At 36.4% G+C, this 16,506-nt stretch overlaps 1 protein-coding gene across 2 annotated transcripts; it reads left to right on the top strand.

The window, feature by feature from the left end:
• Positions 1-7,356: 7,356 nt before the first annotated feature.
• LOC145570597 (heterogeneous nuclear ribonucleoprotein Q-like) lies at positions 7,357-16,160 on the top strand. Of its 2 annotated transcripts, none has more exons than XM_081629720.1 (9): positions 7,357-7,520; positions 8,525-9,014; positions 9,099-9,215; positions 9,491-9,631; positions 9,739-9,927; positions 10,920-11,127; positions 11,237-11,418; positions 13,884-13,975; positions 15,830-16,160. In XM_081629720.1, the coding sequence occupies exons 2-9, from the start codon at positions 8,559-8,561 to the stop codon at positions 15,981-15,983; spliced, it is 1,539 nt and encodes a 512-aa protein (XP_081485846.1). In that variant the 5' UTR covers positions 7,357-7,520; positions 8,525-8,558; the 3' UTR covers positions 15,984-16,160. The 2 variants fall into 2 exon arrangements, with proteins under 2 accessions (XP_081485846.1, XP_081485847.1); XM_081629721.1 differs by having other exon boundaries at positions 8,214-9,014.
• The last annotated feature ends 346 nt before the right edge of the window (positions 16,161-16,506 follow it).

Here is a 16,506-nt window from a genome sequence, read left to right as displayed (position 1 = left end):
CCCTGTAATTTTTGCACATCCCTGTGCCCATCCACAATCACCATGGGGAAATAAAAGAGGGTACTGCAATGGATCATAACATCCATAATAATGATATATTCGATGAATCTTATCTGATCTACCGGATACAGAGATGTATGGACCTTCTGAGTTGCTAGAGCCTGTATTGTCTGTCCATATAGCAGCCACTTCATCGCTTGTTGGCGCATTGAACACGCGCTGGTCCAAAACTGCATGTTGATTGATAACTATTTGCGTATCCTCAGTTACATTGATCTCTTTTAAAGACCGAAAAAACCGAACATACGGATTGTCTTTGGTCACTCTCATTAGAATTTCAATAATATCATCCCTAACTTCTGGAAAACACTTAGTCCTATTTGCAGCCTCACATTGGCCATCATAAAAATACAACTGCAGGAACTTAGGGCCTCCCTCTTTTGGCAACAGATCAGGCAGAAAATGGTATATCTGACCATGCATTTTGAACACATAAATGCCTTTTCCAGTTTTAGCTTCATGGTCACCCCTGAACGAGCTGAAAGCAAATAAGTTATTATACAGCCGAGCATATTTCCTAAAGTGCACTGCATCTTCATCATCAGATGTAAATAAACGCTCCAATTCAGGAGGGTATTCATTTGAAGCAATTTTGATATCCCCATTTCCACAACAGAAATGCAATGTTTCATGTTCAATTTTTTTAGCACCACACTTCAGGCAAGGAGGCAGCATCTTCAGTTGCAGAGGGCCAGCTGGCAACGGCTTACCAATAACAGCAGACGGGTTAACTGCAGCACAACGTGTAAAATTAGCTTATAAGGCAAGGTGACAACAAAGCACTTTTCATGAAAGGAGCTCACTCTTTGGTTTAGGCTTTGGCTTTGGCTCTGATTTTGGATTAGGCTTTGGCCTTTTTTTTTTTTTTTTTTTATCTACATGTTGCTGTGCACCTTGAAGACTTGTTTCACCAGGTTCACTGCAATTGCAGAATATTATTAGGTGAAACACCATTGCGCATCATAATGCACTAAAGCTAACTACAACAACATCACGTATGCAATTTATACCGTATTGAAAATGGCTGGACCATAGCATCCAAAGCCCGTGTACGTTTGCTGTCACGAGCATTAGCAGGTGTCTTGTAATTAAGACAACGATCTACATTACATAGATTTTAAACCACCACACTTAGCAAATGCCTAACAACAAACAGCCAGAAAGTAAAGAAGGCAAGTTTCCTTACTCATGGCAGCATCACAACAACTGTGGCCAAACACAGCTGCTGCAGAATATTGAGCGCAGCAAGTCTAACAACAAGCAAACAAAACAGAAATTTAATGAACAACAGAAAATAGCGCTCTAACAGAAACAATAGCAGACAATAATCCAGAATTAAAAGGAAGAAACTGAATCATTATCATTAAACATATAAAGCATAAGTTTACATAATCTCGACAATAGATTCTGGCACACTCACAAACTCCAGCCATTTAGGAATAACAAACATAAGTAATGCTAGCCACCACAAACAAGAAACATAAGATAGTTTCTAAAACAAGCATTTTTAACTTTGGCTGTAAGAATGTGCCATGTTCACAAAACAACCCCCAAAAAGCTTTCCCCCCCCCCCCCCACCCTAGACTCTATTCTAATTTCCTACGCTTAAACACAACCTCTAAGTCTTCAGGGACTGCAACAGGAGTAATAGTAGCCCGAGAGGCTTTGTTGGGCCGCGCTTTAGGCTTCCGTGGTGCAGCTGGGGGGCAGCCAGAAGACTTTAACTGATGGGCAGTAGATTTAGGAGTGCTGCACTCAGCTGCAGTGAAGAACAGAGGTAAATGCAAGGGCTGCTGAACACCTAAGACGCGCTCCTTAACTGCCATGAAACTTTCCTTTGCCAGAGCACACTTAATCCCAGCGAAAATTACATTTGCATGATTTAAATCCACAATGTTTAGATTGTAGCTTGAGCATAAAAAGGCAACTCCTTTCTTTGCCGCATCTTGAGCAGCAGTCTTGCATTTCCCAGTTAGTGAACTGTATATGCACTCTAGACCACCAGATGAGCATGGAGTGCATATTGTAAGCCAAGCAATGCACTTCTTGTCAGCTATTTCTAGAGCTTCAACTGATGAGACGCTGGCTCCAGTCTCAGCAGCCAATGTGCGCAAGACATCTAAGTAATCAATGCAGACATACTTAGCAGCGCGTTTCTGATTTGGAACAGAAGGCCACCTCATAGGTGTCTTCCCATTAGGCTTTTCAATAGATTCCAATCCCAAGCGCTTCATCTCATACAAAAACCCGCAACGTTCTAGCCTGCCAATCCTGTCACTTGAACAATCATCGACCTGAACACCAAATTCAGCCCTTAGCCCCCTAACAGCCAGCTCAGATGCCTTTTCAATTGAGGCCTTAAGAGTATCAGCCGGACCGCCATTGTACACATAGGGCCCTAACACGTCACCCGTATCAAGGTGCAACTCAACAGCATTTCCACCATTTACAGACAGAGTGTACAGAGGGGCTGGCAGTTCTAAACATGCCACAACCTGGTTCAGCAAACACTGGTAGGAAATGGATACATTCCGAGGATGGGGGGCCATCACCTGTCCGTATAGAAAACCGCGTATAAGAAAACCAGAACACCTAAGTCCTCAAACACAGACCAACAAGACATAGTTTCTTTACCATAGCTAAACTGTAAGGCAAAGACAAATCCCTCCCTAGGTCAAAGGTTGTAACTTATAGCAACTCTTAACAAACTGATCACATAAGCATGTCTTTTAAATGTATCCTTACAATAACAATCACATTTAAGGACCCTCAACAGGCAAGTTGTAGCCTACAGGTAAATAAGCCCAAACTGGCTGCCTAAATCGACCTAACTCTCGAAGTGAATTTCTCAAACACACCACAAATTGCACACCAGACCACATATTATATCACAGCCTAAAACATGTAAAATAATAAATTGCTGCATTCAACCAAAAAGATCTTGATACCTTAACAAATATATATAATCACACATTACAAGTACTATTAAACAGAAAGCAAAGCACACAAACAAAGCTCCATATATTAAACAACTACAGTAATACTTACAGAATGCTTCTCTCCTGAATGTCAAATTAATAGAACCTGTCAAAAAAAACGCACAAGAAGAGAATCAGTGCTCACAGACAGAATCATCAACAGGAACCACAAACACAGCATTTTAAATAACAAAACATAACAGAAAACTGACCACCAAACCTAAACAGAAACAAACCAGGCAACCACTGATTGAGGATAAAGCAGAACAGCAGAAATCACCAAAGGTCAGCAAACTTACTCCAGCAGCAAAGGAAAGAAACCCGAAGTACTTGACCACCATACAAAGGCAGCATGGCTTGCACAATAAGGCAGCAGAAAACACAGTTGCAATGTCCATCTAAGAAATCCAACTGAAGCAATGCAAACATGGACAATGAGCTTGTAAAATGAAGATTTTGCTAACCATGGAGCCTTACTTGAAACCAACAAAACTAATACTTACACCCAAGCACAAAATAGCAAAGCTTGTCCATTATAAAGTTCTAACAAAAAAATTATAAAGCTTAAATTTATACCTCAACCTCAATGTATGCTCTAACCCTTCACAGTGCTCCTTGCTTCCTCTCTTCCTGCCCTCACCCACTGAATGCAGACCCTATTTATAAACCCCCTTTTTTGTTCCTATTTTTAATTTAAAATATTATTATAGTTGAATCTAAAATTACTTTTAAAAAAGGAGGAAAAGCCTCTGCATACCAAAGACCCTCTTATAACCACCCAAACTTAATTTTTACAATTACCAACACAAAACACCCAGTCAACCAGTGGATAAAGGGAGTGACCAGTGGATATGAAGCTGACTCCAGCAGATTAAGCCGCCCAACTCAGACCGCCAAGCTTAAAGTCAAATTTAACAAACATAACCTTAAAACAAATACAAAAGGCATTGGTAACTGTTAGCACGCCTGATCACACCCTGAACACAGCAGCACCGTCCAAAACAAAAGCAACTAAGAATTTTAAGCCTCAATTGAGCTGAACACTCAGCCACATAAACTCAACACAGTTACTAATAAAGGCAGTCTCCTAAACGCTCACTAATTGCAAGCATAAATGCAGCCCTTAAATTAGCACATGTATTAGGCAATCCCTCAAAATACTCTAATATGATTTAGCAATTTTTAATCAACACATAATATCAACATTTGATCTAGCAATTTTTTTTTAAAAAAAAAAAAACACTCCAAACTTAAAGAATTCACAATGCACAACAACGATTTCCATGGAAAAGCTGTTAAGACTTTACAATTAAACATGATTTTTTTTTCCCAACCTAACAAACCAATCTAAATTTAATCCTAAAATTACAATGCACAACAACGATTTCCATGAAAAAATTGCCAAAACTTTACAGTTAAACAAGATAATCCCATAATTAAACAAAAATACAACACCACAAATGCACACAATTCCTAAAACACTCCTAATCCTAATACGCTTCTACTCCCCTACACATGCAGCACACCATAAGCAATGCCATCTTTGCATGAAGAAAACCACAGCAGCAACAATTGCGCACTCCAACCACCACCTGTCAGCTCACAAAGTAACCAAAAGACAAGGAAGCGCCACCTAAGCATCCTGACAGAGCAAAAATGAAGGAAACAGATCACCAAAGAGCAAATAAGGGCAGAATAGTACTTGAACATTTTGAGGGGCAAAAAGGTCACCACACTATTACTAAGGGGATTTCAAGTTGCCAAGTTCTCACTTTTAATAGTTATAGATTTTTGTATACATCACTGCTATTGGATGATTATACTAGATAATTGTTTTTGCTTTCTCTCTTCCATCTCTATATTTACATGTTACTTTTACAAATTATTGAATTCCAGTTTTTCATTAAATTGTTCACTTCATAACCCACAAAGCTCCTAAGAAGTAAGTGTCATTATCCTTTTTTTTTTAATTATTTTGAAACCAAGTGTCATTATCTTATGTTACTTCTCATCTTCACCCACAAGTCAATAAAAGTCAGTATCATTTTTTCTCATTTTCTTTCACAAATCCTTTCATCTGTTTTTAAATTAAATTTCTCTTTCTTTTTCTCTCCAAATCAATTTACCTTGGTTATAACCAATTCACCAAAGATGAATTCCCAAATTTCTTGCAATTAATTACACTAATTTCTCCATATATGTGACTAGTTTCACCATATTAAGATAAATTTTAATTAATTTTGTAGTTTTATTTTTAACAAAGATTTTATACCTTATTTCAGATGTCAAATTTAGAATTAGATTTTTGTTGTGAATTTGATGAGTACTTAATCTTGGAACCGTTCTCTTCAGCTTAATTTCAGTTCAGTTCACTTCAGCTCCAATCAATTTAGTTCAGTTCCTAATTTCCTTCTCTCATAAACAATTCATTTCAACTATATTCAGTTCAGCTCCAATCAGTTCAGCTCAATTCAGTAAATCAGAACATGTCCTTGGATTTTTTTTATTATAGTTAAAGATACCATTGTTTGCAGAGATTGTTGCAATTTGTTCATATAATTTATTCTATCAATAACTTCTAATTTGTAGATATCTTTATTGCTAGCTATGGTTAATTTGTAAATATCTTTATTGTTTATTTTATTTGGATGGAAAACAACCCAATTTGCACTTGAACAATCCTCAATAATAATAATAATAAAAAAAAATACATTTCACATAAAATTCTAACCCCGTGATATGAGCTAATCTATCAAAATAAAAGAAAACAGAGGACACCATTTGGACACATTTTTTTAGGAGTTGATTGATTAGAGTAAGTAAACAAGCTAATCTATCAAAATAATTTTAGCACCAAAAATAGAGAAGCATTAACCAAGAAGTATATAAATTATTTTGGTTAGCTTATTTATTTAATGCGCGTCATAGAGATGTGTTGCAAATAAAAGAAAGCGAAGAATTTCCATAAAAATAATTTCTAAAGTAAATCAAACCAAACAGAGCCTTAGTGAAAAAAAGTGAAACAAGTCATAACTCACAAGTCTGAGCTCAAATATTAGTTGTTGAAAGCTGGTCTCGTGACCAAGTACATATTCGTGGCCCTCATTCCAAAATGAACATTTACTGTAGCAAACATGAACATTTTCTAACTAAACATACTTTACAATAATTTTATATTTCTCAATAATTAAATGTTCATTTTCATGTAGTATGATGTTCATTTTTATAAAGTAAATGTTCATTATCATGCAGTATAATATTTATTCGTATAAAATAAACATTAACTTTGTTAGGAGAAGGATAGGCCAAGAAAGCTTCGGTGTACACAAAGAATAGGGTCTTTAGGTGTCGGATCCACATGACCCCACCACATCGTCGACCACAACCACCAAGCTCTGCCCATCAATGGCGGAATTCTAGAGGTGACTGCTCATGATATGGCGGAGGATGTGGCTCGTAGTGCTACCGCCATTTTAGGATGAATTTGAAGGTTTGGAAAGAAAAAATGATGGTGGATTTGGAGGAAGAAAGTGACAAAAATTTGGTGAACATATATAATAAGAATGAACATCTAATAATATGAAAATAAACATTTAATTTTATAAGAATAAATATCCTATAGCAAGAAAATGTTTATTTTTTTATATTAAATTGTAAACATTAATATTATAAGAATGAACATTTGATAGTATGAAAATGAAAATTAATATTATAAGAATGAACATTTGATATTATGAAAATGAACATTTAATTTTGTAAGAATAAGGTCTCGTTCACTTCACCTTATTTTTGCTGAACTGAAATTTTTTTTAATGAACTGAAATTTTTTTTTGCTGAACTGAAATTATTTTTGTTGAACTGAAATTATTTTTACTGATAATCTATTATATTTCTTCTTTAATTTTATTGATTTTTACTGAATTAAAATTATTTATACTGAACTGAAATTATTTTTGTTGAACTGAACTTATTTTAACTGAATTGAAATTAATTTTACTGAATATTATTTTTTTAAAGTGAAGTGAACATAGCCTAAATATCCCATAGCAAGAAAATATTCATTCTTGTTATATCAAGGGCATGTTCTCTTCAGCTCCAATAAGTTCAGTTCCTAATTTTCTTCTTTCTAATCAATTCAGTTCAGCTCAATGCACTTTGATTTAGTTTAGCTCATCTTAATTTAATAAATCAAAACAGACCCTAAATATTCATTTTTAAAATGAGGGACCAATCAGATATAGCTAGTTTCGGGACTACCTAAAAATTTGCACTCAAATATCCGTGCGGACACTTGAATTTGGGCTGCCTTTGAATAGCTTTGTGTAAACAGCCTGTTAACTAGTTTGTTGAGCAGCCGCTACAACACACTAAACACGAACGAACGAAAGAAAGTTTCTCTTCGTTTTGTTCTTGAAATTTGAATCTAACTATTGAAGCAGCTTCTCAGCTTTCTCTCTCTCCTCGACTGAAGCAGCTTTTGAGGTAAAGATTTGTTTTTTTTGTTTAATCTTCGAATATCAATTTCACAATCTAGGGTTAATCGTTAATTTAATTCAGTTTAGGGTTCTTCTAAGGTGGATTGATTTTTGAACTATTGGGTATAATTTAATTCTTCTAAAGGTTAGATTTTTGTCATTCGTTTTCTTAAGTGGCAAGAATTTGAGTCAAATTTAGTTGATATTGTGCTGCAGAACCCTTAAATTGATTAATGTTAGGACGAAACAATGAAATTGATATTTTTATTTTGTGGGAAAAGTGGATCCCAAATTTAAATGCATGATTTGTGTGTAATGAGTGTTTATTATTGTTGATTTTGAATGTCTGCTGAAATTTACCAGGGGTTATGTTCTCCAATTGTGACGAAACGTTTGCCGTACCCTCACTATTATTGATTAGGGTTTGAAAGATTTAGGTTGAATGGAGTTTTGGGGATTAGGTTGTTGTAAAATTTGAGTTGAATTAAGAATCCTATACATAAGCTCTAACAAATGACATTTGCATATAATTCCCGTGTTCGGCTTATCAAATCTGGGCAGTCGATTCTTATTACGCCCAAGCATCGAGTTAATGTTGCGATTTTTTTAGCTATAAAGCTACCTTGATACCGATTTCTCATTATTTACTATATTTTTTTTCTTGTTTCTCTTGATCTGTTTCCATTATTATAATCGCTAGATGTAAACTTAAAAACTTGCCTTTTGCTTGTCTGGGCGGAAGTCCCTATCTAATTTCGGATAAAAATTCATTGTTTGAACCTGTTGAGCATCGCCTCATCCTCTTCTTTGTCATTCAGTTTTCTTTCTTGCCTGTTTCTGTTAGTTCTATTGTTCATTCAGTTTTCAAACTCCTTGGTGCCATAAATCATGGCACAGATTCATTTGAGATTCTTACTGTGCAACTCCTTTTGGCCTTTCGATTGCTCCTCCTTTCTACCATTTTCTTCTTTCTTTTTTGGGTTGCACCCGGCTTCTGTGCTTCCTCCACAGCAATTTAGCAAGCCTTCCAGATTAGATATACAAGATGCCGAGGACAAGAGCCGCTGCAGCAGCAGCTACAGTCCCAGATACAAATGAGAAGGCCAGTGAACCAGAAAAGGAGATTGAAAATGAGGAGAAGGTAGATTTGGATGGGGAAAATGATCCTGAAGAAACATTAGAGGAAGAGGTTGAGTACGAAGAAGTGGAAGAAGAAGTGGAGGAAGAGGTCGAAGAAGAGGAGGAGGTAGAAGAGGAGGTGGAAGAGATAGAGGAGGAAGAGGAAGAAGTAGAAGAAGAAGAAGAGGAGGAGGAGGCTGATGGTACTGAAAAAGCGGGTGATGCTGATATTGATATGGAGGAAGGGGATGACAAAAAAAAGCATGCTGAGCTCCTTGCACTTCCTCCTCATGGTTCAGAAGTTTATGTTGGTAATATACCTCAAGATGCTACCGAAGAAGATTTGAGGGGCTTTTGTGAATCTATAGGAGAAGTCGTGGAGGTATGTTTTTGTTTCAGTGTGCTCTACTCTGGTTTAGATGTAAAACGATGACATGTTTATGATTATGTTTGTTTGTGACTACAGGTCAGGATAATGAAAGGCAAAGAGCCAGGTGAAAACAAAGGATATGCTTTTGTGATGTTCAGGACAAAGGAGATGGCCTCTAAAGCTATGGAGAAATTGAATGGCACTGAACTGAAGGTAACCTGGGATTGCTTTCTTCGTTATTCTTATAAGAAGGCTCTCATCTAGAATATACCTAATGAGTACTTGTATGCATCTCATATGGTTAAATATATGTCTCTACTAAACTGCTAATGCAAATTAGTTATACGTGCTGATTAATTTGAGAACAGTAATGGTGCATTTCAGAAGGCCTCATTAATATATTGGAAAGGGGATAATTGTAAATTTGCAAGACAGACAGAGGCTTTATCACTTTTATAGTAGGTTCACTTATTTGTATATCTTTTCAGGGCAAGAAAGTAAGATGTTCCTCATCACAGGCTAAGCATAAGCTCTTTATTGGTAATATTCCTAAAACATTGGGCGAAGAAGACTTAAGGAATGCGGTTTCAGAGTTTGGGCCCGGGGTGATTGCTATTGAACTCCTGAAGGTTTTAATGCATCTCCTTTGCATCCTGTATATCTTACTTTTCTTTATAATTTGGGCATGTTCTACTGATACTCTTCTTGTTAATGTGGTTATCTGATATAATTGCAGGACCTACAAAATTCCAGTCGTAACCGTGGATTTGCATTCATTGAGTACTATAATCATGCTTGTGCTGACTATGCAAGACAGAAGATGTCTAAAGCTGATTTCAGGCTCGGTGATAAGTCTCCTACAGTCAGTTGGGCTGACCCTAGTCCTAAGAGCGGATCGAACGCAGAATCTTCTGGAGTGTCTGAGGTATCTTACTCTGTTTCTTTTTCCTGCCCAAGTGTTGAATTATCTGTGTCATTGTTTTTTGTTGTTCAAATTAGTAATTTTAAGAGGCCTGCAAATAATTTCTGAAATGCCTAATTACAGCACTTGATCTCTTCTAGCATTTTACTGTCAAAAGTAGCTAGGATTTTGTTGTCTTGTGCCTTTTCAATTACTTAATGTATGGATAGAGGGAAGATTTATATATGATAAAATGTGTCTCAAGGTACCAAGGCACAAAGCTTTGTGGATGATAGCCTTTAGGTTGTCTTAAGGTGCATTAATTTTATACCTTTGGCAGTGTATTTTGTCAGGTCTTGTGCTTTGTGAATCTTGTTTATATATGTGATAATCATGGATTCTTATAGGCTCTTGGATCACCATTGCATATTTGTGCTGCCTGCCTTTTAACGCTCTGTGTATGAGTTGGATTTACATATTAAAGATGCAGCCTATGTACTTTATTAATTGCATCAACTGGTTGAGGTGTACTGTGCTATATCAACATCATGTGTGGTTAAATCAGATAATGGTGATATTAAAAAATTGCTAATACAATGATAAATCAATCTAATTATTGGCTTGAGAATGCTTGCTTTCCTATGTAGGTGTACTTTTTATTTGCCTGGCAACATGATTGTACTACATTGAGTGTAGTCCTTGCTCCTTAGTCTCTTTACTGATTGTTATATATGTTGTTTTCTATGTTTTGTGACATGCTTTATGACTTCTGAAGTTATGAGCCACCACTTAAACCATAAATTAAGAACTTTTGGCTTGTAGGAAAGATGTCTTTGGAGTCTGGATAAACTTATCACTTAAGTAGGCCATTGAGTCTCTAATGTTATACAAGTATTTTTATGTGTTATAATGACTGATTGATCATTTGTAGTTTTCGTAACTGTTGATTTGAATCTGGTTCATGGTCTGAAGTGTATGGTGTAAGTAATTGAATTTCATGTGGGTAAAATTGATAGGTTAAGGCTGTCTATGTCAAGAACCTGCCCAAAGATGTCACGCAAGATATGTTAAAGGATTTGTTTGGGCGACATGGGAAAATTACCAAAGTTGTTTTGCCACCTGCAAAAGCTGGGCAAGAGAACAGCAGATTTGGCTTTGTGCATTTTGAAGAAAGGTCAAGTGCTTTGAAATCTTTGAAGAACACCGGTAGATATGAACTTGAAGGTAATTTTGTTGGTTCGCTTGTTTGGTCCTGATGGTTTCTCTTAGATTCTATATCCTCTGATGCATGCTGCTAATTGCTGGGGCTTTGGTTTCATTTTGGGGGTCACAGGTCAAGTTCTAGATTGCTCTTTGGCAAAGCCACAGGCTGACAAATCATTATCAGGGTCCAATCATCAGAGATCAGCTTTACTTCCTAATTACGGGCCTCGTGTTGGCTATGGCATGTTTGGCGGGGGATATGGTGCTGTTGGTGCAGGATATGGTGCTCCAGTGACTCCAGGCCTAACTCAAGTAAGAATTTGTTTGTAATTGTGAGGAGAAAAATTGACTTCATTCTATATTATCTTCTTTAAAGGCCATTATGGTGGTGTCTGATGTGGTTTCTGACTTTCTGTTATGTCAATTATTTGTAGTATTGATTTGAGTTTGTAAATTGGACCAATAATTGTTACTTGTTTACAGTGAGTTATAACTTAGGAGATGCATGCCATGGAAACTATTGTGACTGTATCGCATATTTGGTTCACCCTTCATAATGAATTTTCAGCAACGTTATTATAATTTTTTAAAATGATGTTAATTTCTTTATTTTTCTATTCAGTTAAGATTTTGATGAAGTTAATAAGTTATAGCTGTGGGATCATTCTGCTTCAGTTCTCATTACCCAAACTAATAGATTTTGTTCCCTTGGCAGTCTTGTGTTTCTTGTCATGAAGGGTCTCAAAAGCCACAGGCTATTGGAACCTTCATATTTAAAAAAAGCTCTCAGGATTGCTAATTTGGGGATTTTTGCTAGTTTAATACAAGTAGTTAATACTCATCCCCTCAGTATTTATTCGACTCCCCCAAGAACTTAACAACACCAAATCCACACCACCACAATTTAAACTTTTTGAAAGATTAAAACATGTGGACAAGAGTGAACTGTTTGGAACTAGTGTGGCATTCAAGATTGGAGACGGTGGTGTTGTCGTGGTTAGACAAGGGAGACAGAGAGAGAGGGGGCTGACCACAAGGTAGAGGCATATGAGGCTGGAGTTTATATTGTAGTGAGTTGTATCTGGAAGATGGACTGATCTTGGGTTGTGACATTGGGGTTTTATGCGTTGTTGGCTGGTGAAGGTCAAGAGGGAGAGACTATAGAGAAGAGGGGGGGGGGGGGGGGGATTGGGGTTTAATTGGTTAGTTTGGGAGGAGTGACCGTATGATAGGATTTTCAATAGTGTAATAATGACAAGGGAAAGATTAAGGGCTAAAGTGGGAATTGTAGGACATCAACGGAAATATTCCATACTGAGACAAAAAGGAACATTGAATAAAATTAGCAGGAGCTACAAAAAGGAATAGAGAGAGCTTTTTTAGACTTGCATATCTGCAAATATTTATCTATGTTAACTCAAAAGAGTGAACAGTATATGGAAGAGCGTGTCTAAGGCGTGCCTTAGGCAGTAGTTGACTGTGGTAGAGTGCTTTTTAAAAATGTAGGCAAGGTGCATTCTAAGAGATGACCTGACCGCATTAGACAGTTTTAAGATTTGCATATCTGCAGCTATTTTCCATTTTAGTCTTTTTGAACCTTTACAGTTTATGAACCCTGCATTTTGTTTTAAAAAAAAAAAAATGATTTTAGTATCTGCAATCTATAAGTGATCTAAATGAGCTGAGGGATCCTTGAGTTTTTATTGTTATGAGTTATGACTTTTGGTTCTGTTTTTTTTTTTTTCTAAGTGAGGGAGAACACTGCAATTCTCCTAGAAAAAATGTTGGAAGCTTAAAGTCTATGCATTACCATGGGAGGGTTCGAGCTCGTTTTTTTTATTCCATGTGCTTTGTTAAGTACTCCCTCCGTCCCTTATTTACATGCCTACTTTCCTTTTTGGGGGTTTCAAAATTACATGCCTATTTCTATTTAAAGAATGTTCTTTTTAACTATATTCCCTCTTTTTGATGAGTTGTCATCAATTTTCTTTTATATTTTTGTACTTTTGACATTATTTTCCAACACTTTCTCTCTCTATCTCTTCAATAATTACCAACTACATGTTCTTTCTCTCTCTAACCCCACATGCATATTTGTACTTCCCAATCATGGGTTTTAAGGAATCTCTAAGTTCCTTAATTCCCGTGAAAAATAAGAAATAGGCATGTAAATAAGGGACGGAGGGAGTACCTTATTGATAGGTGATCAGAAAATATTGTCTTATCCTAATTGAGAGAGTATTATATGGATTGTATTTGGATAAATGCATTGCCTTGGGAGGATTTAGGCTCATTTGTTTTGTTTTCTTTTTTTTTTTTTGTAATTTTTCTTTTTCATGTGCTTTGTTAAAGTACCTTTTACGATAGGTAATCAGAAAATATTGCCTTATTCAAATCGAGGGAGTTTATATGGATTGGATGTGGGTAAAAGTTCCAGTAGCTTTAATGTTGTCTGCACCTTTTTTTGGACGGTTCCTTATGACCATTCAAGTTAGCTGATCCCAACTCATTTTGGGGCTGAGGTTTAATTGCTGTTGTTGTTTAATAGTTCTGAGAAGGTTTTCTGATGGTGAATAACTGAGGTTTTAATTTTGCATCTGTTTTTCTGTCTGTCTTGCATAAATGATCATAATTGAAGCATTAACCAAAATGAGAAGTGATATTTTTATTGTCATTTTTAAATTTTTTTTTTTTTTTTTTTAAGTTTGATGTACCAGTCTGTTCCCTGTGCCTTGTTGTTCTGGTTGAATTCTGACGTTTATTATTGTTTTTTTCAGCCACTACTTTATGGCGGCGGGAGAGGTTCAGGTCCTGCTGGTATGGCAATGATGCCGATGCTTCTACCAGATGGAAGGATTGGATATGTACTGTAAGTTACTACTGTTGATTTATGATTTTTTTTATTTTTTTATTTTTAGTTTCTACTTTTTACCCTTTCATCGTCTTAGTTTTGGGATGTTAATTCTCTCCCCTGTTCACTTCTCTTAATTTACTGGGATAAAAGAAAGGACATTGCTGCTTTACCTTTGTTGTTGCTAAACAATTACTGCTCTCTCTTATCCATATTCCTTCTTTCTGATGCTTCAAATGGCAATCTCCCATTCTGGAAAGAAATGTCGTAGAATTGGTGTATATTTTGTGTGGACTACTAGATTTTGCTAAGGATAAGGGCCTGTATTGTCTAGAGCTTTAAAACTTAGTGCCGGTTGACTAGCAGTACTCCTGTATCTAGATTCAGAGGTGTGCAAGTGTGACTGCAGCATTCTGTCCATATAGTTCCTTGTAGGTCTTTGCTTGGCTTGTGAGGTTGGTCAAATCAAAATCTCGCCTTTATGTACTACTTAATACCTTTAGGAGCTCTCAAGTTTTTATATGCAAGACAATGGGATTTAAGGGCAGGGAAGGATATAATAGCCATTCTTATGGAGTACTTACCTTCAACATTAAAACGATTTCATCTTGTTGGTGCCTTTTTCGAAAACTACTGTTCAGAAAGTTATTTGACTTTTTTGAAATTTGCTTGTGCTCCAATATATTGGTGTTTAGTATTGGTATGCTGATACAATCTGAAAAAGTTTCAAGTCCATGTATAAAAAATAAAAAAATATATAAAAAAAAAAGGGAAAAAAATGTAAAAGAGAACTTTTATCCTCTACGGGCTTCCGATGATTGGTGTAGTTATGCACTGTAGAAACAGTGTTGCGGAAGAAGGCAATGAGTACTATGTAACTGGAATCTGGAGGCACAAATTATTAGGTATCTGGGGGCTTATTTTTGTGGCCCATAGTTTAGATTGAAGAGAATACTTGGAAATTTGGCAAACAATGGAACATTGCTTCAAGGCCTTCAACTAGTAGAAATGGGATACATTGGCCTGTTCATCCAATCTCTAGGGTAATATTCTAACTAGTTACAGGAGCTTATTTGTGATTATATTAAGGCTCAATAGTAAGATGGAACTTTGGGATTGTTGGGACCTTTGTCTTCTTAATGTTTGAGCTTGATGCAATCACCATTGTCTTTTGGTGGAGCAGCTCGATGTAAATAAACAAGTTATAGAATTGGAGGGTTTTGGTGGATTAGAAATATAAGCCTTCAAAACTTAACAAGGCATGGCTTTCTAAATAACATGGAGGGTCTATGCTCAACCAAATTTTCTTTAAATTACTTGTGCAAAATATAAGATGCCCTTTGATCTGAAAATGATTAATGGTGTGTCTTTGAAAGCATACAATGATGTGACTGGAGATATTGCTTTTGATGCGCCATGAGTAGTATGGTATTAGAGAAAACTCTATAATTTGATGTGTTACAACTCATTGCATATAGCCGGATATAGGTTCAAGACACACACCTTAAATTTAACTCCAGTTGTTGACACCAGTATGGAATTTTTGTAGAGTCACGAGAGCCATTATAATCTCTCTCTCTTGTGTGTGTGCATGGGCATGTCTTTTTGCGTTGAATTTTAATGTGAATCAATTGTGAAACAAAACTATTCCTGTCATAAGTTTTTAGAGGTGAAAGCAGCATTTGACCTTTTATCCCCTTGCATATCTTTCCATGTTGAACTTCATAGTAATATCATTTGTTAAATCTAATATGGCAATTCGTTTCATTACTTTTAGAAGGATCAACATGAATTTTTGTTCCTTGTTCCTCTTTGCTCGGAGATGTGTGTTTTTTCTCATGACATGTAAAATGCCTTGTTCTCTGGCTGTAGGCAACAACCTGGAGTGCATCCACAGACCCCCCCTCCACAGCAACATCGAGGCGGTAGAAATGGTGGTGGTGGTAGGGGTGGCTCTTCTAGTGGAGGAAAGCGGGGTGGTTATAATGGCGGTGGTCGGGGACGGAGTCGTTACAACCCTTATTGAGGTTAAGCCGCTGAGGCCTTCCACTCTCTATCTGGATGGTGTGACTGGAATATTCGTTTTTGACAGTTGTAACAAATTTAATTTATGGTTAGGATTGCAGGAATTATGTACTCTACAAATGAAATCAACCTGTATTATCTTGTGGATTTGTCTATTAATTTAATGTCATGTCTAGTTGTAGCTGGCTTGGTTCACAAATGGTAATGTATACTCAACGAAGTCTTAGGCGATGATCTTTTGGGGCTGGGCAAGGATTTGAAGGTAGGTGGATTCTTGCATTGTACTCTAGTGAATTATGCTCTACTTATGCCCTTGCGCTCAATGCCTGTGTTATTATTTCTCGTTGTTATTACCATTGATAGTAGTCTTTCGACAATGGATGAATTCTGTAGGATTTCTAACATTTCTACGAAACTATAAATACTTTCTTTCCAGTTTCTGAGCGAATAAATGAACACAATTACACAAATAAGCTGTGGAATTGGGTTTTAGAATGTTAATATACTAACTTCGTTTTTTAATA

Source organism: Chenopodium album, chromosome 12 (assembly GCF_948465745.1).
Source record: "Chenopodium album chromosome 12, dcCheAlbu1.1, whole genome shotgun sequence".
In the NCBI taxonomy this organism is placed as follows: domain Eukaryota; kingdom Viridiplantae; phylum Streptophyta; class Magnoliopsida; order Caryophyllales; family Amaranthaceae; genus Chenopodium; species Chenopodium album.
The sequence above is the reverse complement of the archived record's forward strand: the minus strand, read 5'-3'. Positions and strand labels throughout refer to the sequence as shown.